Source organism: Gorilla gorilla, chromosome 15, assembly GCF_029281585.2.
Source record: "Gorilla gorilla gorilla isolate KB3781 chromosome 15, NHGRI_mGorGor1-v2.1_pri, whole genome shotgun sequence".
Lineage (NCBI taxonomy): Eukaryota > Metazoa > Chordata > Mammalia > Primates > Hominidae > Gorilla > Gorilla gorilla.
This window is the reverse complement of record NC_073239.2, coordinates 122244665-122268253: the sequence shown is the minus strand read 5'-3', so window position 1 is coordinate 122268253 and position 23589 is coordinate 122244665. Positions and strand designations below refer to the sequence as shown.

At 53.5% G+C, this 23589-nt stretch overlaps 1 protein-coding gene across 2 annotated transcripts in view; it reads left to right on the top strand.

Moving 5' to 3' along the window:
• Positions 1-23589, top strand: part of BRF1 (BRF1 general transcription factor IIIB subunit) — a 78534-nt gene that overhangs the window by 14279 nt on the left and 40666 nt on the right. For both annotated transcript variants that reach the window (XM_019009457.3, XM_019009456.4), the window contains exons 2-3: positions 892-972; positions 12569-12742. In XM_019009457.3, the coding sequence (XP_018865002.1) occupies positions 892-972; positions 12569-12742 (255 nt within the window). The remainder of the gene's footprint in view (positions 1-891; positions 973-12568; positions 12743-23589) is intronic.

Here is a 23589-nt window from a genome sequence, read left to right as displayed (position 1 = left end):
GATCGGGCTGGTGAACCTGGTGAACTATCCAAATGTCCACCTGATGTTTCCAGAGGTACCAGGGCCAGGTCTTAACCCCGAAGCCCTGCAGGGCAGAATGTGGTGGACGTCGTAGGCATGCTGTCAGTTGGCAGAGCTTCAGAGTAGAGTGTCCAGCAGGTTCAGCTGCAGCCTCCCCATGGGTGGGTGGACTGAGGCGTGGGGGCCTTCTGCAGACTGGCTGGTTGCAGTGCCTTGGGGCACATGGGATGGTACCTGCGTCCCCTGCAGTCCAGCAGGAAGGTGGATGTGTTCACATGTAGTCACCATGCAGGAGTGATATCTGAGTGGGCTGGCCTGGGGCAAGGGGGATGGCCAGCCCATGCTGTGTGTGCACCACTTGCAGAGGTTTGGAGGTACATCTGTGTTCTCACCCGGCAGCCATTTGACAGCGTCCACTCTGGACTTGCAGTGTGTTAGGGACATGGTTAGAAAATGCAGAAAGTGCCTGTAATCCCAGCCGGGTGTGGTGGCGGGCGCCTGTAGTCCCAGCTACTTGGGAGGCTGAGGCAGGAGAATGGCGTGAACCCAGGAGGCGGAGCTTGCAGTGAGTGGAGATGGGGCCACTGCACTCCAGCCTGGGCGACAGAGCGAGACTGTCTCAAAAAAAAAAAAGGAAAATGCGGAAAGTGCAGTTGGCCTACCCTCAACCCTGCTGGCTGGGCAGAGTGAGAGATGCTTCCCCCACTGGGGTTCCTGGCTCAGTGACGGAGGTGTGGGGGGCCGACCTGCTGCTTCCCCCGTGAGTGCTGACCCCCGCTTTGTTCTCACTTTGTGTCTGTGGATGTTAGGAAAGGGTTGTAAATGCAGATCTCCAAGTTTTGGCTGATCTATCTTTTTTTGTGTTTCCAGGTGCTGGCAAAACCCCGACTCTGGGTGGCGGCTTCCACGTGAATCTGGGGAAGGAGTCGAGAGCGCAGACCCTGCAGAATGGTATTTCCCACCGCGGATGCTGCTGAGCGTGCGGCGGGTCCCAGAGATGGGGATGGTGGTGCTAGGGTGGAGGGCACTGACTCAGCCATGGACCTCATGGCCTGCCACTTCCTCGTCACCCTGCACGCCCAGCCCAGGCTGCTTTCCAGCAGGAATCGTGCCCTGAGTCCCCTCCTGGGTGTCCTGCAGACTCTGCCAGGGCTGCTTGGGGAGAACCCAGTGGATCCCGCAGGATCCACAGCCATTGCTTGCTGGCCTCAGTGAGATGGAGGCAGAAATAACACATTTATAGCAGTTGGATATTGTAGTGACATTCTCACTGCGTTTTGTCAAAGTGCCAGTTCACCACAAACTGGAGAAATGTCTGCTGGGTTATTTGTCTTATGATTGAGTTGAAAAAGTTCTTTATGTGTTTTAGGTACAAGTCTTTTATCGGATGTGTGATTTTATATATTTTAGGTACAAGTCGTTTATCGGATGTGTGATTTTATGTGTTTTAGGTACAAGTCTTTTATCGGATGTGTGATTTATAAGACATTTTCAGCCATTTCATGTGTTCTTTTCATTTTCTTTTGTCTTTTTATTTTTCGCTGGTATCCTTTGGAGCACGAATGTTTTAAATTCTGATAGTATCCAGTTTACCTATTTAGTCTCTTGATGGCTGTGCTTTTGGTATCATAACTAACAAATGTTGCCTAATCCAGTCCAAATCGTGAAGATTTGTGCTTATGATTTTTTGGAGTTTTGCGCCTTCCTCTCTTTCCAGTTTTTTTGGTCCATATTGAGTCAGCGTTTGCATGTGATGTAAGGTAACGGCCTACCTTCACTCTTGCACGTGCAGACCCAGTTTTCTCAGGACCATGTGTTGAAAACACTGTATTTTGCAAGTTGGCATCCTCTTGGTGCCCTTGATGAAAATCGATTGACCGTAAACCTAAAAGCTTATTTCTGGATCCTCAGTTTGGCTTAGTGACTGCATGACAGTCCTGGTGCCCGTTCCACGCTGTTCAGGACACTGAAGCTTCACAGTCAGTTTTGAAATCGGGAGCTGTGAGTCCTCTAGCTGCTCTCTTTCAAAAGTGTTATGTTGCCTGTTCGAAGTCCCTTGAGTGGCAGTGTGAATTTTAGGATCAGCTTGTCAGTTTCTGCCAAGAAGTCAGCTGGGATTTTGACGGGGATTGCGTTAATATGTTGGTCGTTTTGGGGAACACTGCCGCCTAAACAGTGTTAAGTCTTCTGATACCTGAATACGGGATTTCTTTCCATTTATTTGGGTCTTCTTTAATTTGTGTCAACAATTTTATTAGTTCTCAGAGTATAAGTTTTATACTTCTTTTGTCGAATTTAGTCTCAGTTGATATGTATTGATCTTGTATCTTGCAGCCTGGCTGAACTCATTTTTTATGCTGAAGAGTTTTTTAGCGGGTCGCTTAGGATTTTCAGTACAACATCGTGTTATCTTTCCTTTCTAGTCTAGTGCCTGTTTTTTGTTTTTGTTTTTTTTTGTTTACCACATTGAATAGCTGTGCTGTGAACAGACATCCTCTTGTCCTTGATCCTGGGGAAGCATCCAGTCTTCACCACTGAGTGTGGGTTGGCCGTGGGTCAGTCCAGGCAGGGATCCTTTGTGCTAGGATCTCTTCGGCTTCACTGTTTCGTTGAGTACACTCTCAGGAACCTGAGGACCACGTGAGGGATTCTTGTGATCGGTGCAGCCATGTCCCGCAGCCTTAGTGTGGATGCTGGAAGGTGATTGGGACAGGTAGAACATCTCTTGTGGACAGCACGTCACCCTGGCTGTTTTCTCCTGGGCCATCTCCAGGAGGCCGGGCTCTTGAGCACCTGCCTCTGCTCCTGGCTGCTGCCGCCGACGGGTGGCCAGCACTGACACACTTAGGCTGGCAGGGGTAGTTGGGCTTGCGATGATCCCTCACAGCAGAGTGGATGGATCCTTACGCTTCCCTTGTGTTTTTTTCCTTGTCCTGCTGTGGATTTACTAGTAGAGGAGTATAGTCAGCGCCTTTCTTCCTGACTGCCGGTGTGATTCTTCTGCAGTAGAGAGCACCCTCTGTGTGATTTCAGTCTTCGGAAATGCTTCGAGCTGTGGCCCAGTGGAAGGCCAGTTTTGTGGACGTGCATGTGTGTTGGGCGCTTGAATGCGTTTCCTGCAGGAAGCGGGTGCAGCGCAGCACATCCCTCTTCCTCTCCACTGGCTGGTTCTCTGTGTCTGCCACCGAGAGTGTGCATGAAGACCTAGCATAGTGACTGGATCCGTCCTCTCCTACCCACAGTTTTGTCAGTTTTTTGTTTTGTCTGTTTCAAGGCTTCCTGGCACACACGTTTACAGTTCCTCCAGGTGGTGGCTGGGGCTGCGCTGCCCAGGGGCCCTCCTGGCCTCAGGCTGCCTGGGTTGGGGCCCAGCTCTGCCCACTGCTTGTGGTGCCACTAGGCTATCTCCTTTTTTCTTCTACTGACTTCAAGATTTTCTCCTTGTGAAGAGCTTTGTTCTCCACAGAGAACGTAGTCTGTATTTTCCCAAAAACTCGCGTACCTTTACTAGAGTTGGTCGTGCCTCAGACCTATACAAATTGCAAAGAGTAGTGTCGGTGCAGACGCGTGCATTGCAATAAGATTGGAAACCAACAACAGAGAAAGAGAAATAGCTCATCTTACCTTTTCAAAAGCCTTTTAAATACCTTTGGTTCAAGAAAGAAATGAAAATTGGAACATACAGGCTCCCTAATTAGGGGTGAGTGTCAGTGAAGGTTGTGACCCTGCAGGCCCAGGAGGCCCCGTGGACCCCACTCACTGTGTGGGGGAAGCTGCGGGGCCCCCACCCCTCTTGAGTCTTACTGGGGATGGGTGGTTCTGGGGGACCCTGTGCTGATCTTTGTACCTGGGTTCCCACCTGAGGTTCTGCAGCTGCAGCCCGGGTACCTGCAGCATCAGGGGCCATGCCCTGCTGCCCACTCGGTGAGCTCTCCCACCCACCTGCCCCGGGCCAGGCACCGCTCCTGCCTGGGTGGGGTGTGGGGCTGAGGGAGGCTGTCGGTCCAGCCCCTGTCCTGTTTCCTGCCGACTTTTCGCCGGGGTCGTCCCTTTCGCTGCCAGTCAGGCCCCCTGCTGTGGCAGTGATGTCCTCCTCTGCCTTGGCTGGCTGGGCCCGCCGTACCTCCTTGCTGTCGAGTGTCCTGGGAGCGTGTCTGTGAGGCAGATCCTAATGTATTTTTCGAATACTTCTGGAGACACAAGAGGGGATTTTGGCCCATTGTAACTGGCACATTTCTGATGCGTTGGGCTCTTCCTGCCTCTTATTTTGTATTTCGTATTTATCTTACCTTTTGTTTGTTTGTTTGTTTTTTGAGATGGAGTCTCGCTCTGTCACCCAGGCTGGAGTGCAGTGGCGCGATGTGGGCTCACTGCAACCTCCGCCTCCTGGGTTCAAGCGACTCTCCTGCCTCAGCCTCCCGAGTAGCTGGAGTTACAAGTGCCCACCATCACGCCCGGCTAATTTTTGTATTTTTAGTAGAGACGTGGTTTTGCCATGTTGGCCAGGCTTATCTCGAACTCCTGACCTCAGGTGATCCACCCGCCTTGGCCTCCCAAAGTGCTTGAATTAGAGGCGTGAGCCACCACACCTGGCTGTATTTATCTTACTTTTAAAAAACCCTTTATTTTGATTGATTGGTTTATCATGGGTTATGTTTGTTTAAATTTTGTTTATTCTCCTTTGTTGTCCCCATACCGCCCTGGTTGAAGGTTTCATATCAGCCCTGGTCTCGCTGCAAGCTTGGGCCACGGCCTCCACTCCCGCCCGCCACCCAGCCTGCCAGGTTTGGTGGAAATCTGTGAATGTAGCTTCCGACTGTTACTGTTTTGGTGAAGTCTTGATTGCCTTTCTTAGAAAACTGCAAAGATGGAAATAAACTCACGGGCCACCCTTCCTGCCCACAGCGACGGTCATGTTCTGCGAGGACTCTGTCTCCTCTGCTTGCCTCCGTGCACCCTGCGAGGTCACAGGCCCCTCCTTTGGTTTGCTGGGGACACGCTGAGACTGTATTTAGAGAAAGGGTCTGGGAGAGAGAAACTCCTGCCCCTTCCCCCTGGGATGGTTGCCAAGGGGTTGAGACAGGCACCCCATGGAATGTGGGGAGCATCTGCTCCGGGTCCACCAGCAAGAGACGTTGAATGCCAGTGTGTTTTGATCTCTGTTTTTAAAATCTCAGGCCTTTTGGGATGATTTCTTTGATGTTCTGAAGCGACGGTTCTGAAATGCCGCTAGGTGGGGCTCTCTTCATTGACCTGATGAGCCTTTCGTTTGGGACGCGTTTCTCAGGGAAATTCTTTTTCTGTTCTCTTGGTCTGTTTTTCCTAGTATAGCACGCGTAGTAAAGTGCATGAAATGTGCTGACCTTCCATGAACCGCCTGACAAATCCACATGAGTCAGGCCCGCAGCAGCTCAGAAAGCACCTGCTGCCCACTGGCTTCGCTTGGTTTTCTGCTTCATACAGTGGGAATCATATAGAAAGGAATTAAAAAAAAAAAAAGACTTGTAATTTTTAGAGCATTTTAGGTTCACAGCAAAATGGATCGGAAGGTACAGAGAGTTCCTGTAGACTCTGAGCACCTCCCACCACACAGCTTCCCCTGACACCGTCAGCGCCCCCCTCCACTGTGGTGCACGAGCTGCAGTCAGCCGCCCCACATCGACTCTTCAGGGTCACGCAGGCTCTATCCACACACCCGGGCTCAAGATCACGCAGCCTGTATCCGCACACCCGGGCTCAGGGTCACGCAGGCTGTATCTGCACACCCGGGCTCAGGATCACACGGCCTCCACCTGCACACCCGGGCTCAGGGTCACGCAGGCTCTATCCACACACCCGGGCTCAGGATCACGCAGGCTCTATCCGCACACCCGGGCTCAGGATCACGCAGGCTGTATCCGCACACCCGGGCTCAGGATCACGCAGGCTGTATCCGCACACCCGGGCTCAGGATCACGCAGGCTGTATCCGCACACCCGGGCTCAGGATCACGCAGGCTGTATCCGCACACCCGGGCTCAGGATCACGCAGGCTGTATCCGCACACCCGGCCTCAGGGTCACGCGGGCTGTATCTGCACACCCGGGCTCAGGATCACGCGGCGTGTAGCCGCACACCCGGGCTCAGGATCACGCAGCCTCCACCTGCACACCCGGGCTCAGGGTCACGCAGGCTGTATCCGCACACCCGGGCTCAGGGTCACGTGGGCTGTATCCGCACACCTGGGCTCAGGATCACACAGCCTCCACCTGCACACCCGGGCTCAGGGTCACGTGGGCTGTATCTGCACACCCGGGCTCAGGGTCACGCGGCCTTCACCGCACACCCAGGCTCAGGATCATGCAGCCTCCACCTGCACACGCGGGCTCAGGATCATTCAGGCTGTATCTGCACACCTGGGCTCAGGATCACGCAGCTTCCACCACACACCCAGGCTCACGCTGGGTGGTGCATGTTCTGTGGGTTTAGACGAATGCGTAGTGACGGGTAACCACTGTTACAGTTTCATACAGAGTGCTTTCAGAGTCCTAAAGATCCCCTGAGCTCCACCCATTCATCCCTCCTTCCCCAGCCTCCAGCAACCATTGATCTTTTCACTGGCGCTTGGTCACATGGTCGTAGAGCTGGAGTCGCACACTGTGCATCCTGTCACTGTGCAGCCTGTCACTCAGCCATGGGCATTTAACTGTCCTCCAGGTCTTTGCACAGCTTGTGGCCTCTTTCTCTTTAGTGGTGCCTAGGTGCGCCACAGTTGATTTATCCTTTCACCTGCTTGCTGAAGGGAATCTGGGCTTGGGCGATTATGAGTGAAGCTGCTGTAAACGTCATGCGCAGGTTTTTCTGAGTGATTGCTTGGCGGTGTGGTGAGAGTATGCTGAGTTTTGTAAGAAACTGCCAAACCCTTTTCCAAAGCACCTGAGCCATTATGTGCTCCCAGCAGCAAGGAAGGAGAGCTCCTGTGGCTGTAGTCGTCCGCGTCTGGCTTGCCAGTGTCTGGGCTGGAGCCTTTCTAGAACGTGCTGTTTTGGAGCGTGTAAGTAGTTTATTCTTTTATTGCAGTGTAGTATTTCATGGGATGAATAGACCACAGTTTATCTCCTTTTCCTGTTGATGGACGTCTGGGGTGTTTCCATTCTTGGCTGTGCACAGGAAGCTGCTATGCGTGTTCTTGCACATGGTCCTTCGGTGGACACAGGTGCCCCCTCCGCTTGGGAGTTTACCTGCGAATGGGTGTCTGGGTCCTGAGGTCTGGGTGTGCTCATCATTAGATAGGGCCACAGGGTTTTCTGTAGTGCTTGTACCAGTTCATCTTCCCACCAGGAAGCAGTGTAGGAGAGTCCCAGTGGCTCCGCAGCCTTGTTCACATGTGGCATCATCAGCCTTTCCAATTGTAGTCTTTCTGGTAGGTGTGTAGCACACTCGCTGCGGCTTTAATTCGCTTTCCCTGGTGAGTAATTATGGCCACAACCTTTGCTCACGCTTCTTGGCTGTTGGGACGTCCTTTCTGTGTGAAGTGCCTATTGGCGTCTTTTGTGCTTTTTAAAAACTGAGTTGTCTTTTTCTTACAGATTTGTAGAGTTCTTTATATATTCTGGATTCGAGTCCTTTGTTGGATATACATGTTTCAAATCCTCCTCCCACATCTATAGCTTGTCTCACTCTGTTAATGTTGTCTTTTGACGAACAGAAACTTCTGAATTTTTTTTTTTGAGACTGGGTCTCACTCTGTGGCCCGGGCTGGAGTGCAGTGGTGCAGTCGCTGCTCCCTGCAGCCTCAACCTCCCAGACTAAAGCCGCCCTCTCACTTCAGCCTCCCGAGTAGTTGGGATCACGTGTACATGCCACCACATCCACTCATTTTTAATTTTTTTTTTTTTTTGACATGGAGTCTCACTCTTTTGCCAGACTGGAGTGCAGTGGCACGATCTCGGCTCACTGTAGCCTCTGCCTCATGGGTGCAGGTGATTCTCCTGCCTCAGCCTCCTGAGTAGCTGGGATTACAGGTGTGCACCACCATGCCCGGCTAATATTTGTACTTTTTAGTAGAGACGGGGTTTCACCATGTTGGTCAGGATGGTCTCGATCTCTTGACCTCGTGATCTGCCCGCCTCGGCCTCCCAAAGTGTTGGGATTACCGGCATGAGCCACTGCGCACGGCCAATTCTTTTTTTTTTTAAATAGAGATGGGGGTCTCACCATGTTGGCCAGGTTGGTCTTCAACTCTTGGGCTCCAGTGATCCTCCCACCTCAGCCTCCCAAAGTGCTGGGATGACAGGTGTGAGCCACTGCACCCTGCCAGAAATTTCTTAATTATAATGAAGTCCCAGTATATCAGTTTTTATGGTTAGGGCTGTTTGTGACTTGTTCAAGAAATTCTTATCTACTCCAAGGTCTGAAGATACTCTTGTGTTTTCCTCTGGAAGCTTTATTGCTTTATAGTTTACATGTAGGTGGTGATATGCCTCAAATCTTTTTTTTTTTTTTTTTTTGGAGACAGGGTCTCGCTCTCTTGCTGCCTAGGCTGGACTGCAGTGGCAGGATCATGACTCACTGCAGCCTCAACCTTCCAAGCTCAAGCAGTCCTCCTACCTTGGCTGGGCCTACAGGCTTGCACCACCACACCTGGCTGATTATTTTAGCAGTTGGATCTCACTATGTTGCCCAGGCTGGTCTTGAACTTCAGGGCTCAAGTGATCTACCTGCTTCAGCCTCCCAAAGTGCTGGGATTACTACAGGCGTGAGCCATGGCACCCAGCCTGAGTTTACTTTTAGAATTCATTTGTTGGAAGGAAGTCTAAGGAGACTCACAGGCTATGGCTAGCTAATTAGTAGTTTGTTTCTATGTGAATATCTGTTTATTAATAACATATTTGGCCAGGCACGGTGGCTCATGCTTGTATCCCAGCACTTTGGGAGGCGGAGATGGGCGGATCACGAGGTCAGGAGTTCGAGACCATCCTGGCCAACAGTGTGAAACCCTGTCTGTACTAAAAATACAAAAAATTAGCTGGGTGCAGTGGCATGTGCCTGTAGTCCCAGCTACTCAAGAGGCTGAGGCAGGAGAATCACTTGAACCCGGGAGGCAGAGGTTGCAGTGAGCTGAGATCGCACCACTGCACTCTAGCCTGGGTGACAGAGCGAGACTCCATCTCAAAAAAGAGAAAGAAGATGGTAAAAAATAACTTACTGCGGTCATCGTAAGCCCCCATTTTAGTCCTTTTGGGCTGCTGTAACAGAACACCACAGACCAGAAAGGCAAAACAGCAGGAATGTGTTTCTCACACTTTTGGAGCTGGAAAGTTTGAGCTAAAGATGGGGGAGACAGCTGCCTCCTCCCCAGCTCTCTAGTGAGGGCCGCCTCTCAGCTCACAGACAGCTCCTTCTCACTGTGGCCTCCTCCCCAGCTCTCTAGTGAGGGCCCCCTCCCGGCTCACAGACAGCTCCTTCTCACTGTGGCCTCCTCCCCAGCTCTCTAGTGAGGGCCGCCTCTCAGCTCCTTCTCACTGTGGCCTCACGTGGTAGAAGAGCTGGGCTAGTTCTCTGGGGTCCGGTTTTTAAGGGCACTGAGCTCATCATTAGTGCTCTGCCTCTTGACCTAGTCACCCCCAAAGGCCCTGCATCTTAATACCATCCCCGTAGGGGATAGCATTTCAACATAGGAATTTTAGGAGTCAAACATTCAGACCATAGCACCCCTGCATGCTGGGAACACGAGCTGGTGCCTGTGGGGTCGGGGCTTGGGATCGAGTCCCAGCCTCAAGTGTGTGGCCTCAGAGAGTACCTCTCTCTTACCTTTTATTACAGAATTTTCAAACATACAGCAGAGAGCTGGTAGGCAAGGAGCCGTAGCTTCAGCGGGTCACCTGTCAGCTGACTCTGTTTCCCTCTGGGCCTTGCTGGGCCGCGGGGATGGTCTGGCAGGTGCTGCACATGCGCAGGTGGCAGCTGGCACGATGCCCTTTCTGTCCCTTCTTTTGGGGTCTTGGCTTGGCCCAGGCCTCAGCTCTGGGGACAGTGACCAGCCTTCCACGTCAGCTCACCTGGACTGCAGGCCTCAGAGCTGTATGAGCTCTAGGCAGGTGGCCTTAGGTGCTCAAGGTGGCAGGGCCACAGCAGGGCTGGGGGCTCCATGTGGTGCTGCTGACTGCCAGGGGCCTGGCAGTGTGAGGCTTGACCTGGACCTGCCGGACTGTGTACCCTGGCCACCGGCTTCCTTGGGATGCAAGCTCAGCAGCTGCCCACCTCTGGCTGCTGGTCATCATTAGTGAAGTTTGGCGTGAGCAAAACATCAGCCCTCACTTTCTCCAGCTCATGTGCCCTTATCAAATAAATCTGGGAGGTCAGTTTTTTACTTTATATGGGGTTGGAGGCCGCCTCGGGTAGTCTTTGCAGGAGGACTGTGGGTTTGGGTGCCAGAGGATGCAATGGGAACTGGAATCTCCGTGGCGGCAGCATTCCTCTGCACCGAGCCGTGACCCACCACACATGTCCTCTGGGTACCCCATGGGGCTTATTGCCTGGAGCAAGGACTCTGCCTGCCCACAACGCCCACTCTGCAGACAGAAGTGGGGGCAGTGAGGTTGGCTCAGGTGCTCCCCACACAGCCTGTGCTCTGCAGACAGAGTGGGGCAGTGAGGTTGGCCCAGGTGCTCCCCACACAGCCTGCGCTCTGCAGACAGAGTGGGGCAGTGAGGTTGGCTCAGGTGCTCCCCACACAGCCTGTGCTCTGCAGACAGAGTGGGGCAGTGAGGTTGGCCTGTACTCTGTATTGACATTTGTTTCCCAAGGTTCCTCCTGCCTGCAGGGCAGCTTTGCCATTTCCCTCCTGATGCTTTGTGGAGGGTCTTTCCCGCAGCTTTGGGAGGGTCTTGCTCCAGGGAGGCGCGTGTGCTCGGATGTTGCCGTCCTGGCCACCTCCAGCACCTCGCAGCCCCTAGGAGGGCGCAGTGGCCTCCGGTCTGCTGGGCATGCCCTTGCCATGGTGAAGGGGTGGCCTGCCCCTCCACACCTGTGGGTATATCTCGTCAGGTGGGACGAGAGACTGAGAAAAGAAATGACACAGAGACAAAGTATAGAGAAAGAACAGTGGGGCCAGGGGACCGGCACTCAGCATACCAAGGACCTGCACCGGCACCGGTCTCTGAGTTCCCTCAGTTTTTATTGATTATTATTTTCACTATCTCAGCAAGAAGAATGCGGCAGGAGAGCAGGGTGATATTGGGGAGAAGGTCAGCAAGAAAACATGTGAACCAAATAATCTGTGTCATAATTAAGTTCAAGGGAAGGTACTATGCCTGGATGTACACGTAGGCCAGATTTATGTTTCTCTCCGCCCAAACATCTCAGCGGAGTAAAGAATAACAAGGCAGCATTGCTACCAACATGTCTCATCTCCCGCCATAGGGCGGTTTTTCTCCTATCTCAGAATTGAGCAAGTGTACAATCGGGTTTTATATCGAGACATTCAGTTCCCAGGGGCAGGCAGGTGACAGTGGCGTTCCTCTATCTCAACTGCAAGAGGCTTTCCTCTTTTACCAATCCACCTCAGCACGGACCCTTTACGAGTGTCGGGCTGGGGGACGGTCAGGTCTTTCTCATCCCACGAGGCCATATTTCAGACTATCACATGGGGAGAAACCGTGGACAATACCCGGCTTTCCAGGGCAGAGGTCCCTGCGGCTTTCCACAGTGCACTGTGCCCCTGGTTTATCGAGACTGGAGAATGGCGATGACTTTTACCAAGCATACTGCCTGTAAACACTTTGTTAACAAGGCACATCCTGCACAGCCCTAGATCCCTGAAACCTTGATTCCATACAGCACTGGTTTCTGTGAGCTCAAGGTTGGGGCAAAGTTACAGATTAACACCTCAGGGCAAAGCAGTTGTTCAGGGTACAGGTCAAAATGGAGTCTCTTATGTCTTCCCTTTCTGCATAGACACAGTAACAGTCTGATCTCTCTTCCTTTTCCCTACACCATGGCCCTCCCTCTGGGCAGGTGCAGGGGATGGCGCTAGCCTGGCTTTTTCTCAGGCCAGGTGGCTGGCTCTTAGAGGAGAGGCTGGCGGGCGCAGGGCTGAGCAGAATGGGCCCTGCTGAGAAGGGACGGGTGGGCTGACCCAGCCTCTGTGCGGTTGGGGAAGGCGGTGGCGCTGGGGCATGTGGCTGTAGGAAAAGGGGCATTCCCACCATAGCCCAGGGCAGTCAGGGGCATAGCACCTGCCAGCCAGCCCAAATCAAGCCCTTGCCAGACACGCCGCACCTCAGAGCCCTGGAGAGAGGCACATTCAGCCACACTGCACATGCCACCCAGAGCCTAAAGAAGGGAAACAGGCAGAACAGGATCTCATGGCACATGGAGATCACAGAAAATTCACATTTCAGTGTCCTTAAATGAAAAGTGATTGGAACCCACATATAAAAAGTGAGCTCAGAAACTTACAAGGAAAAGCACAAATCTATATTCTTAAAGTTGCTACTGTGGCCGTGTGATACTTTTCACGTTCTGTGGGAACATTTGGCTAAGAGCTGCCTCGTGCTGTGTCCTAGGGAGGCGCCACATCCACCACCTGGGGAACCAGCTGCAGCTGAACCAGCACTGCCTGGACACCGCCTTCAACTTCTTCAAGATGGCCGTGAGCAGGCACCTGACCCGCGGCCGGAAGATGGCCCACGTGATTGCTGCCTGCCTCTACCTGGTCTGCCGCACGGAGGGCACGCCGCGTATCCTTTGGTTTGAGAGCCTCCCAGAGGGCCCCATCTTGATGCTTAGTTGGCTCCCCTCGAATATTGGGACTTGGTAGTTGCAGTAACTTGGTGTTTGTCTTTAATAGAAAAACACCTTATTGGAAGAACTGTTTCAGTTGATCCAGGGCTTTCTGAATTTGGGGTCTCCTTTTACTGGATCGAAGAACTGGGGAGCTGGGCACCTGCCTTCCTTGCACAGCCCTTGGGCATGCAGAGCGAGGGTTCTGTCGGTCCCTGAGAATCATGCCCTGGATTCTCCCCACTTGTGGACCTACTGCGCCTTGGGTGTTGTCTCCACGTCCCCTGTGGTTCAGGCCGCCCTCTGGCCTGAGCAGGTGGGGTGCTGTTGCTGAGTGGGCTGCAGCCAGGCGTACACTGAGTGCCTGCAGCTGTGGACACCGTGACTGTGGGCGATGGGTGGGGAGGCCGCCGACCCTCAGCGGTGTGCAGCTTGGCCTTGTGCGTGGACACCGTGACTGCAGGCGGTGGGCGGGGAGGCCGCCGACCCTCAGCGGTGTGCAGCTTGGCCTTGCGTGGAGAACCAGTGTCTGGTGTTCTCTTGCACTGGTCTCTGTGCATCTGGTCCTGTGCCCACTGCTGCCATCTGCAGATACACATATGGGTCAGGAGCTGCCTTCGGCCTCTTGACAGGGAGCCCAGAGCCTTCCAGCCTCTTCTGCTCTGTGCTGTGCTGTCCACACCTGCTGTGCACCTGCATCTTTTCCCTGCTCTCTGGGGGCTCCCCGCTTCCTGGTCCACACCCTCCTCATCTTGTGAGGTGCCTTCTGCAATGGCTCCCTGGGAGAGGGATCTCTTCCGAGCTGCGCCGTTCTGAAGGTGGTCCCCCTCCCTGCCCTGTGTCTGGTGGGTGTGGCGTGCCCAGCCACACGTCTGCCTCCCAGCCTGCACCCCTGCCGTCGCCTTGCCTCCAGCATTCTCACTGGGCAGTTCTGTGGCCCTCTGGCTCCTGGCCCTTGCTGTGCAGCTGCGGGGCTTCAGCTCCTTGCCTCTAATCTCCACGTTCAGAAATCTCACGGTAGTGTGAGCCCATCAGGCCTTTGCTCTCTCACAGCCTCCTGTCCTGAGCTTCTGTTGAATTCGTCGTTAGATGTGTCTCCGTTCTTCTCTGTTACTCTGCCTGCCACACCGAAGCCATGTGGTTATCTCATCCTTCTTTTGCACGTGGCTATCTTTTTGCTTTGGGACAGCACCTGAACTTTAGCTTCCAGCAGGCTGTTTCATTTCTTTCATGTTTTTCATCTCTAAGAGCTCTGTGTGTTTTCCGAATCTTTTTTATAATCTCCCGTCTTCCTGAGTGTGGCATCTTCTCACCTTGAGCTCTTTTCTGTCCTGGTCTGTTTTTCTGGTTGGTCCCCCTCAAGGGGAGTCCTGGGTGCCAGGTGATCCTGGTGGCTTGCTTCTCTTTTGAGTGGGGTACAGGGAGGGCTCCTGGAGATGACGAGCTGGTAGCCTGCTGACTGTGCCTCTGGCCAGGCAACCCTCAGTATCAGGATCTTTCATTAAAATGTTACTTTTTTTTTTTTTTTTCCAGACAGGGTCTTGCTCTGTCACCCAGGCTGGAGTGCAGTGGTAGTATCTCAGCTTACTGCAACCTCTGCCTCCCAGGTTCAAGCAATTCTTATGCCTTAGCCTCTCGAGTAGCTGGGATTACAGGTGTGCACCACCATGCCTGGCTAATTTTTTTGTATTTTTAGTAGAGATGGGGTTTCCCCATGTTGGCCAGGCTGGTCTCAAACTCCTGGCCTCAAGTGATCCACCCGCCTCGGCCTCCCAAAGTGCTGGGATTATAGGCATGAGCCACTGCACCCAACCCTGAAAATGTCCTTTTAACATTTTGAAATTCGGGCTGGGCATGGTGGCTCACACCTGTAATCCCAGCACTCTGGGAGGCCGAGGTGGGCGGATCACGAGGTCAGGAGATCGAGACCATCCTGTCTAACACCGTGAAACCCCGTCTGTACTAAAAATACAAAAAAAATTAGCCAGGCGTGTTGGTGGGCGCCTGTAGTCCCAGCTACTTGGGAGGCTGAGGCAGGAGAATGGTGGGAACCCAGGAGGCGGAGCTTGCAGTGAGCTGAGATCACGCCACTGCACTCCAGCCTGGGCGACAGAGCAAGACTCCGTCTCAAAAAAAAAAAAAAGTCCTTTTAACATTTTGAAATTCGTCATTTCTGCGTAAAAGTGTTTAAAGCACACACGTGCCTTTAGGGATAGGGATGATGCAAAGTGCCTAGGCAGCCCACGCCCGTGTCCCTGCCCGCCCCGCCTGCTGTCTGCTCGCCCCAGCTCCACCCTGGGGTCCCACTGAGAGGTCTGCTCCGATCCTGCTCTCTTAGAGGCAGACCAAGGCCCTGAGAGAGAAGCTGAGCAGAGCCCAGGGTCAGCCCGTGGCTCTGCCTCCCTTGTGTTTGTAGGAGCTGTGTGGGGACCGCTGTGGAGCAGGGCCTAGGGTGCAGGCCGGCCCTGGGACCCTGGCGTCAGCAAGGTGGGGTGGCACCGCGTCCATGCTGCTGCCTCACCGGGCCTCCTGTGGGGGGACAGATGCCCTGGGACATGGGCCCTCATGGGGTGATGACGGGCGGGACGGAGAGCAGTCCTGTGGCACTGCCGGGGCTGCCTCTGAGCCGGGCAGGACCACCCTTAGCCACAAAGTTCCCACACGCTCCAGCGAGCCTGCTCCTAAGTGTGTGCCCAAGGGAAAAGAGTACCCGTGTCCCCACCGAGGCTCAAGCACAGTGCTCACAGCGGCAGCATCCAGGAAGCCACCCCGTGTCCCCCACGCATTCTAAAATTAGATCCTGGTGGTGGTTGCTCAGCTCTGGGGATATACGAAAACCCACTGCCCGGTGCACTGTGAACAGGCAGGTTTGTGGCACAAACTTGTACCTTATAAAGCTGCTAAGGACAAGACAGCTTGGAACAGGACTGTGCTCACGGGAGGCCGCACTCTATCCCCTCTGGCTGCTGGTGGCCTGGTGGGGCTCCCTTCAGCATCCTCAGAGGATGCTTCGGGCTGGTCTCGGGTAGCTGTAGCCCGCACTTCCCAGCCCACCCCTGCTTTGCCGGCGCTTTAGAGGGAAGTGGGTCAGGCCAGGTGTAGCGTGTCCCGCTCTGCCCTCCCTTCAGGTTGCTGGCAGCACCATGCCTTAGGCCTGCCAGCCAGAGCCCCCAGACCCATCCTGGACATGTCTCCGTCTCTCACCGCCCTCCTTGTTTTCTCCTGCCCCTGTGCCTTTTCCCTCCCTGCTGACCTGCATTGGCTCTGGCCACTGTCCTCGCCTCCTGCAGCCCCAGCTGGCTGGCTGGGCTCATGTGCTGCCTCAGTTTCCTCAATAGCTCCACCCACTTCCCTTCCACAGAAAATCCACCCAGGAGAGGGTGTGTGCAGCCAGGCTCTCTTCTCCGAGACAGGGCTGCTTGGCCCAGCCCTGCTGCCTGCACAGCTCCCGTCACTTTCTGGACTCGCCCCCTTTAGCCAGGGCGCAACAGCACCCACCACCCCACCCCCACCCTGCTGTCAGCAGGACGTGGAGGGTCCTGTGCAGTGAGCTTACATTTGGGGTGCATGGCCCCCACCCCAGGAGAGGCCCTCCAGGATCCTCCTATCGTATCGTCCAGCCCATGGGTGGGACCAGTGCCCTGAGCCCAGGGCTGGATACAAGAAAACCTCTCTCAGAAGGAACAAGGGCTTGATTTAAGAACATCCAAGCTTATTCCTCCTTCTGCCCACCCTTCATTGTTGCCCGCTCCTCAGGTGTGTCCACTATCACCCCGAAAGTGCCGGGGGCTGTGCACACACACCTCCTCTCTTGGCCCCGCAGCCTGGTGGCTGACACAGCCAGTCCTGGATTCCTGGAGGAGGAACAGGGTGCTGCTGAGTCCCACTGAGTCTGGCAAGGCCCGGCTGACCCTAGGCCTGAGTCTGCTCCTGGCTCCCAGCCCAGGGAGGCTGTGTGGGCAGCAGGGCTGAGACGCGGGACCTGGACATGCCGGGCAGAGACTCAGCTGGAATGAGCACCTCTGCCATTGTCGAGCAGGTAGTTTGTGGCCAGTGTGCTTTTCCTGGCTGTGTGTCTTGACTTGTTATTGCAGCTTTTGCCCACAGCTGGTTTGTGGGTCTTTGACATTTGTTCCTGTCCAGCCAGGCTGCCCTAGGCCTGCATGTGAGAGGGCATCTTGGGATGGTGACAGGCTGGTGAGCCCTAGAGGGCGTCCGAGCCCTGGGGCCAGCACTGTGGATGGTGCCATCACCTGTCCCCACGTAGGTCTGCAGAGAGCATGCCCAGCTTCCATGGCCTGCCAGCCTCAGCCTCCATGGCGTGCCTGGCCATGCGTGGGAGCAAGGCCTCTGCCGCCAGCCGCCACACTCCCTTCAGACCCGGCTCCTCTCTCAGGCTGCAGAAACGTGCGTTCAGGTCAGCAGGGGCCATGTGCATTCAGCTTATTCCATTCTGGGGTCTGGGATGGGCTTTCAGAGCCCACACTTCTCTGCCCCCCTGTTCTGGCCAGCACCTCCCTCTGCCACCAGGCGCCTTTGCTCCTGCTCCTCTCCCTCTGCTGCCTTCTCAAGGACAGGGCATTTATAACAGTTTAAGTGGTCAGAAGAAGGTATCAGGATGGCTGATGAGGGAATCAAATGGTGCAGACATCATTAGGCATGAAGACGTTGCCATTTCAGGTCAGGCACAGTGGCTCACGCCCGTAAATCCCATCACTTTGGGAGGCCCAGGCAGGAGGATTGCTTGAGTCCAGGAGTTTGAGACCAGCTTGGGCAACATGGTGAAACCCCGTCTCTACAAAAGAAAAAGAAAACAAAAAAAAAATCCAGCTGGTGGTGTGTACCTGTGGTCTCACCTACTGGGGAGGCTGAGGTGGGAGGATCGCTTGAACCCAGGAGGTCGAGGCTGCAGTGAGCCATGATCGCACCACTACACTCCAGCCTAGGCAACAGAGTGAGCCCCGTCTCAAAAAAAAAAAAAAAAGTTGCCATTTCAGACTTCCGAAAGGCTAACCTGGAAACACGGGCACACCCAGCGTGGGCCCATGTGGGCCCCTTGTCAGTGGTGTCTTGTTGCTGGCGTAGCAGAGGTTTAGCTGAGTTTTGTATGTTGACATTATTAATACATCATTCCTACCAAATTCAATTGTCGATCTTACTGTTTGAGTTTTGGAGTCTCTCCTTTAATGCACACAACTGTGCCTGCTGCTCATAATGCCAGTTCTGCTTCTTTCCTTTCATTTTTTTCATGAGACAGGATCTCGATCACCCAGGCTGGAGTGCAGTGGCGCAGTCTTGGCTCACTGCAGCTTCTGCCTCCCAGGCTCAAGCGATCCTCCCACCTCAGCCTCCCGTGTAGCTGGACTACAGGCATACACCACCACCCCTGGCTAATTTTTGTACTTTTTGTAGTGACGGGGTTTTGCTATATTGTCCAAGCTGGTCTCAAACTTCTGAGCTCAAGTGATCCGCCTCCCTCAGTCTCCCAAAGTGCTGGGATTCTAGGTGTGAGCCCCCGCCCAGCCTTGGTTCTTCCTTTCTAACCCACACACCTCTCATCTATTTGTCCTGCCTTTTGTATGCCGAGGACTCGGCATGGTCCTGGGGAGGGAGATGTGCCTGGCTCCCTCCTGTCCTAGGAGGGGTGTTTTCTGCCCTTCGCTGTATTATCTGCGGTAGGCTTTTGTGTATAGGACTCTCTACCAGCTTGAGGATGTTACCTTGCTTTCTAACTTTCCAAGAGTGTTTGTCATGAAAAATACTGAATTTTACCCAACACCAATGTACTTATTGCTATGATTTTTTCATGTACATTTTCCCCTTAATCTGTTACCTAATGTAAGTAACACTGATTAATTCTTAAAACTTTTTTAGAAACAGGGTCTTGCTCTGTTCTCCCAGGCTGTACCGCTGCGGCACCACCCTAGCTCGTTGCAACCTCCAACTCCCTGGCTCAGGCGACCCTCTTGCCTCAGCAGCCCGAGTAGCCGGGACCATAGGTGCACTAGAGATGGGGTCTCACTGTATTGCCCAGGCTGGTCTCAAACTCCTGGGTTCCAGTTATCTTCTCATCTTGGACTCCCAAAGTGTTGGGATTACAGGTGTGAGCTATTGTATCTGGCCTGTTTTTTCTAACATAAGCATTCGAGGCTATAAATTTCTCTCTAGGTGAGTTTCGTTACATCACACGGTTTTTTGTTTGTTTTGTTTTTTTTGAGACAGAGTCTCGCTGCCCAACCCAGGCTGGAGTGCAGTGGTGCGATCTCGGCTCACTGCAACCTCCGCCCTCTGGGTTCAAGTGATTCTCCTGCCTCAGCCTCCCAAGTAGCTGGGATTACAGGTGCATGCCACCATGCCCACCTAATTTTTTTTTTTTTTTTTTTGAGAGGGAGTCTTGCTCTGTCGCCCAGGCTGGAGTGCAGTGGCATGATCTCAGCTCACTACAAGCTCCGCCTCCCGGGTTCACACCATTCTCCCGCCTCAGTCTCCCGAGTAGCTGGGAATATAGGTGCCCGCCACCACACCTGGCTAATTTTGTTTTTGTATTTTTAGTAGAGAAGGGGTTTCACTGTGTTAGCCAGGATGGTCTCAATCTCCTGACCTTGTGATCCACCCACCTCGGCCTCCCAATACTGCTGGGATTACAGGTGTAAGCCACTATGCCTGGCCCATGCCCAGCTAATTTTTGTATTTTTAGTAGAGAGGGGTTTCACCATGTTGGCCAGGCTGGTCTCAAACTCCTGACATCAGGTGATCTGCCCACCTCAGCCTCCCAAAGTGCTGGGATTACAGGCGTGAACCACTGCACCCGGCCCACTACCTGCTTCTAAGAAATATTTTTGTGTTTGGATTTGGCAGTTTGACTCTGATGTACCTAGATTTGGTTTTCTTTGTGTTTATCCAGATTATTTTTTGTAGAAGTTCAAGGATTTGTGACTTGGCTGGGTGTGGTAGTTTATGGGTGTAATCCCAGCGCTTTGGGAGGCTGAGGTGGGTGGATCACTTGAGGCCAGGAGTTTAGGACCAGCCTAGGCTAATAAAAGAAATTAGCCAGGTGTGATGGTGCACACCTGTAGTCCCAGCTACTCAGGAGGCTGAGGCAGGAGGATCACTTAAGCCCAGGGGTCAAGGCTGCAGTGAGCTGTGATGACATCAGTGCATTCCAGCCTGGGTGACAGAGTGAGACCCTGTCTCTAAAAAAAAAAAAAAAAAAAAAACAAAGAAAAGGATAAGTAGAACTTATGACTTGATGTCTTTTGTCTACATTGGAGACATCTTGGGTAGTATCTTTTCAAATAAAGTTTCTGCTCCACTCTCTCTTCCTGTTCTGGGACTCCATATATTAGCCTTTCTCTCTTTTGCTCATCCTTTCTTTTGCTGTATCTAATCAGGTGTTGAACCCATCTACTAACTTCTTAATTTTTTTTTTAAGAGATGGAATATTGCTGTGTTGCCCAGGCTGGAGTGCAGTGGTGCAGTCACAGCTCACTGCAGCCTTGACCTCCCAGGCTCAAGCAATCCTCTCACCTCAGCCTCCATAGTAGTTGGGACTACAGGTATGCGCCACCACACCCACTCAATTTTTTTTTTTTTTTTTTTTTTGAGATGGAGTCTCACTCTGTCACCCAGGCTGGAGTTCAGTGGCGCGATCTTGGCTCACCGCAACCTCTGCCTCCCGGGTTCATGCCATTCTCCTGCCTCAGCTTCCCGAGTAGCTGGGACTACAGGCACCCGCCACCATGCCTGGCTAATTTTTTTTTGTATTTTTAGTAGAGACGGCGTTTCACTGTGTTAGCCAGGATGGTCTCGATATCCTGACCTCGTGATCCACCCACCTCGGCCTCCCAAAGTGCTGGGATTATAGGCATGAGCAATCGTGCCCGGCCATCAATTTTTTATAGAGATGAGGTCTCACTATGTTGCCCAGGCTGGTCTTGAACTCCTGGGCTCTTTATTTTTTGTAGAGAATGGTGTCTTGCTCTGTTGCCCAGCCTGGTCTTGAACTCCTGGGCAGAAGCTGTTCTCCTGCCTTGGCCTCCCAAAGTGCTAGGATTATAGATGTGAGCCATCACTAAGACTCCTTTTATTAGAGTCCAGTTCTTTGGTAAGATTCTTCATTTCTTCATAGTTAGGTGAAAGTCATTGATAAGCCAAATAGTTGAATCATTTGTGGTTCTGTTTTTATTATCTTGATTTTCTTTTTGTTTTTGTTCGTTTGGTCTTGTCTTTTGTCATGCTTGGTAATTTTTTATTGAATCGCTGGAATATTAGGTGTAAAATATTACAGAGATGATGGATACTTTTCCATCCAGAGGAAATTTAACTTTTCTTTTTTTTTTTTTTTTGAGACAGAGTCTCACTCTGTTGCCCAGGCTGGAGTGCAGTGGCACCATCTCTGCTCACTGCAAGCTCCGCCTCCCTGGTTCATGCCATTCTCCTGCCTCAGTCTCCTGAGTAGCTGGGACTATAGGTGCCTGCCACCACATCCGGCTGATTTTTTGTATTTTTAGTAGAGACAGGTTTTCGCCGTGTTAGCCAGGATGGTCTCGATCTCCTGACCTCGTGGTCCGCCCACCTCAGCCTCCCAAAGTGTTGGGATTACAGGCGTGAGCCACCACACCCGGCCAGGAATTTAACTTTTCTTGAGCAAGCAGAGAGCATGCAGGTAGCTCACTCTGATCCAGTTGCTGCTGGTCCATCTTGGTTCCCGGCTGAAGGATCGTGGCAGGACCCAGGTGTCCCTTCCTGGCACCTCGGGACTGCAGAACTTCCTGCTCGGCTCTTTTGCCTTTCAGAGCTGACTTCTGGGCTTGGTGGGCCTCAGCCTGGTGCCTGTGGCTCCAGGGGCAGCAGCTGCCATAAAGGGACTAAGTGCACTGTGCCCTGCTCGCTTGTTGAAGTTGCTTCCTCTTCTCTTGGCAGCTTGGCCCCTCGCGTCTGGCTGGCTCGGAAGCCACTGAACTGTAAACTCTTATCTTCCCTTGCCAAGTGAGACTGTGAGCACTAGGCTCCTACATTTTTTTTTTTTTTTTGATGGAGTCTTACTCTGTTGCCCAGGCTGGAGTGCAGTGGTGCCATCTCAGCTTACTGCAACCTCTGCCTCCCTGGTTCAAGCGATTCTCCTGCCTCAGCCTCCCGAGTAGCTGGGATTATAGGTGCCCGCCACCATGCCTGGCTAACTTGTATTTTTAGTAGAGATAGGGTTTCACCATATTGGCCAGGCTGGTCTCGGACTCTTGACGTTGTCATCTGCCCGCCTCGGCCTCCCAAAGTGCTGGGATTACAGGCGTGAGCCACCGTGCCCAGCCACTTTTTTTTTTTTAATAGAGATGGGGTCTTGCTATGTTGTCCAGGCTGGTCTTGAACTCCTGTCCTCAGGCAATCCTGGCCTGGCACTGCCAGACTATGACAGCTTATTAGAATTGGCGAGAATTGGAAGGAGGCCCGAGCTGAGACACTGCACCTTACACCCGTGCCACTCAGCTCCTCCTGGGGCCATCCATGTGCCTGGTTGCATGTGTGCGCTTGAAAGCCAGGGGCTGGGAACGTCAGGTGACTGCCTGGATAGCAGCTGCATTATCCGTGAGACCACCTCAGTGTGGCTGGGACAAAGCCAGGCTCCCAGCTCTGTGGGAGGCTCAGTCTTCAGAGCAGGGAACTTTGAGAAGGCACCTGGGTACCCTTGAACTTTACAGAGGCCATGCATGACGACAGCAGTGAGGGGCTAGATTATTCAGGGTGTACTGCACACAGGAGCCCACTGTGGGGTGTGGCAGCCAGCAGTGGCTCAGGGATTTAGTCACTGTACAGGGGATAGGCAAGGCTCAGCAATGACCCACTGGCTCTTCCCTGGAGGTCAGAGGTATCTGGACAAAGGGCAGCCAGCAGGTCTCCTACCCCGCATCAGTCATTCAGGGACTCCCAGAGCACCTGCTCTGTGCCACACCACCAGGCGGAGGAGCAAGGTGGTCTCTGGGAAGTTCAGGAGGGCAGGGCTGCTCATGACCTAGGCCCTGGGTCTTGATGGGTCCTGCTCTCGGGGTGCTGAGGGCATCCGAGCTCTGGGGTGAGTGACCCCATTCCAAGCTAGGATCCATCATAGCCCCGTCCAGGCATGTGTGGGGCCTGAGGATGCCCAGTCTGCCTGCCAGGCTCCTGTGTGGGTGCTTGGTCGGCCGCTGAGTGCTGTATGCTGAGTGCTGGCGGGGCCTTGCCCTTGGTGGGGTGGGGCTGGGCGCTACTGCTGTACACGGAGCTTCAGCCAGGCAGTGTGTTCCCGTGCCAGGTGGTGTTGGCTGCCGGTGAGGAGCACTCAGAGCAGGGGGGGCCTGCAGAAGGTGAGTGGCACTGGGTAGGGGCAGTGAGCCGTGGGCCGGTGCAGTGCTGGGCATCATTCTCCAGAAGGTGTGGGTTTCGCTCCTTGGTCCTCACACCGTGTGGGCACCGCAGTCCCCCTCTCCAGTCCCATGGGGCCGGGAATGCCGGTGTCCACTCAGGGTGGGGCCCCTGCTGGCTCCTGCTGACTGTTGTGGACACAGCCCTTCCTGTGGGGCTCTATATACAAGAGCACTTTCCCTTGTTTCTCTCTTTGGGTATCCAGTAAGAGCATTTGTATGTGAGGCTGTTGAGAGAAATTTCTTGTTTTTTTAAGTTTTAGTTCTGCCTTATGTAAATCTCTGTAAACTTTTCCACGTAAGGAAAGTGTGTCTGTTTGAGTCAGGACCCATCTGTGGTTTTTCTCCCTGCAAGCATCGTGCAGCCAGCCAGGGTGTGGGCGGCCTCAGTTTCCCCATCCTCTTCACAG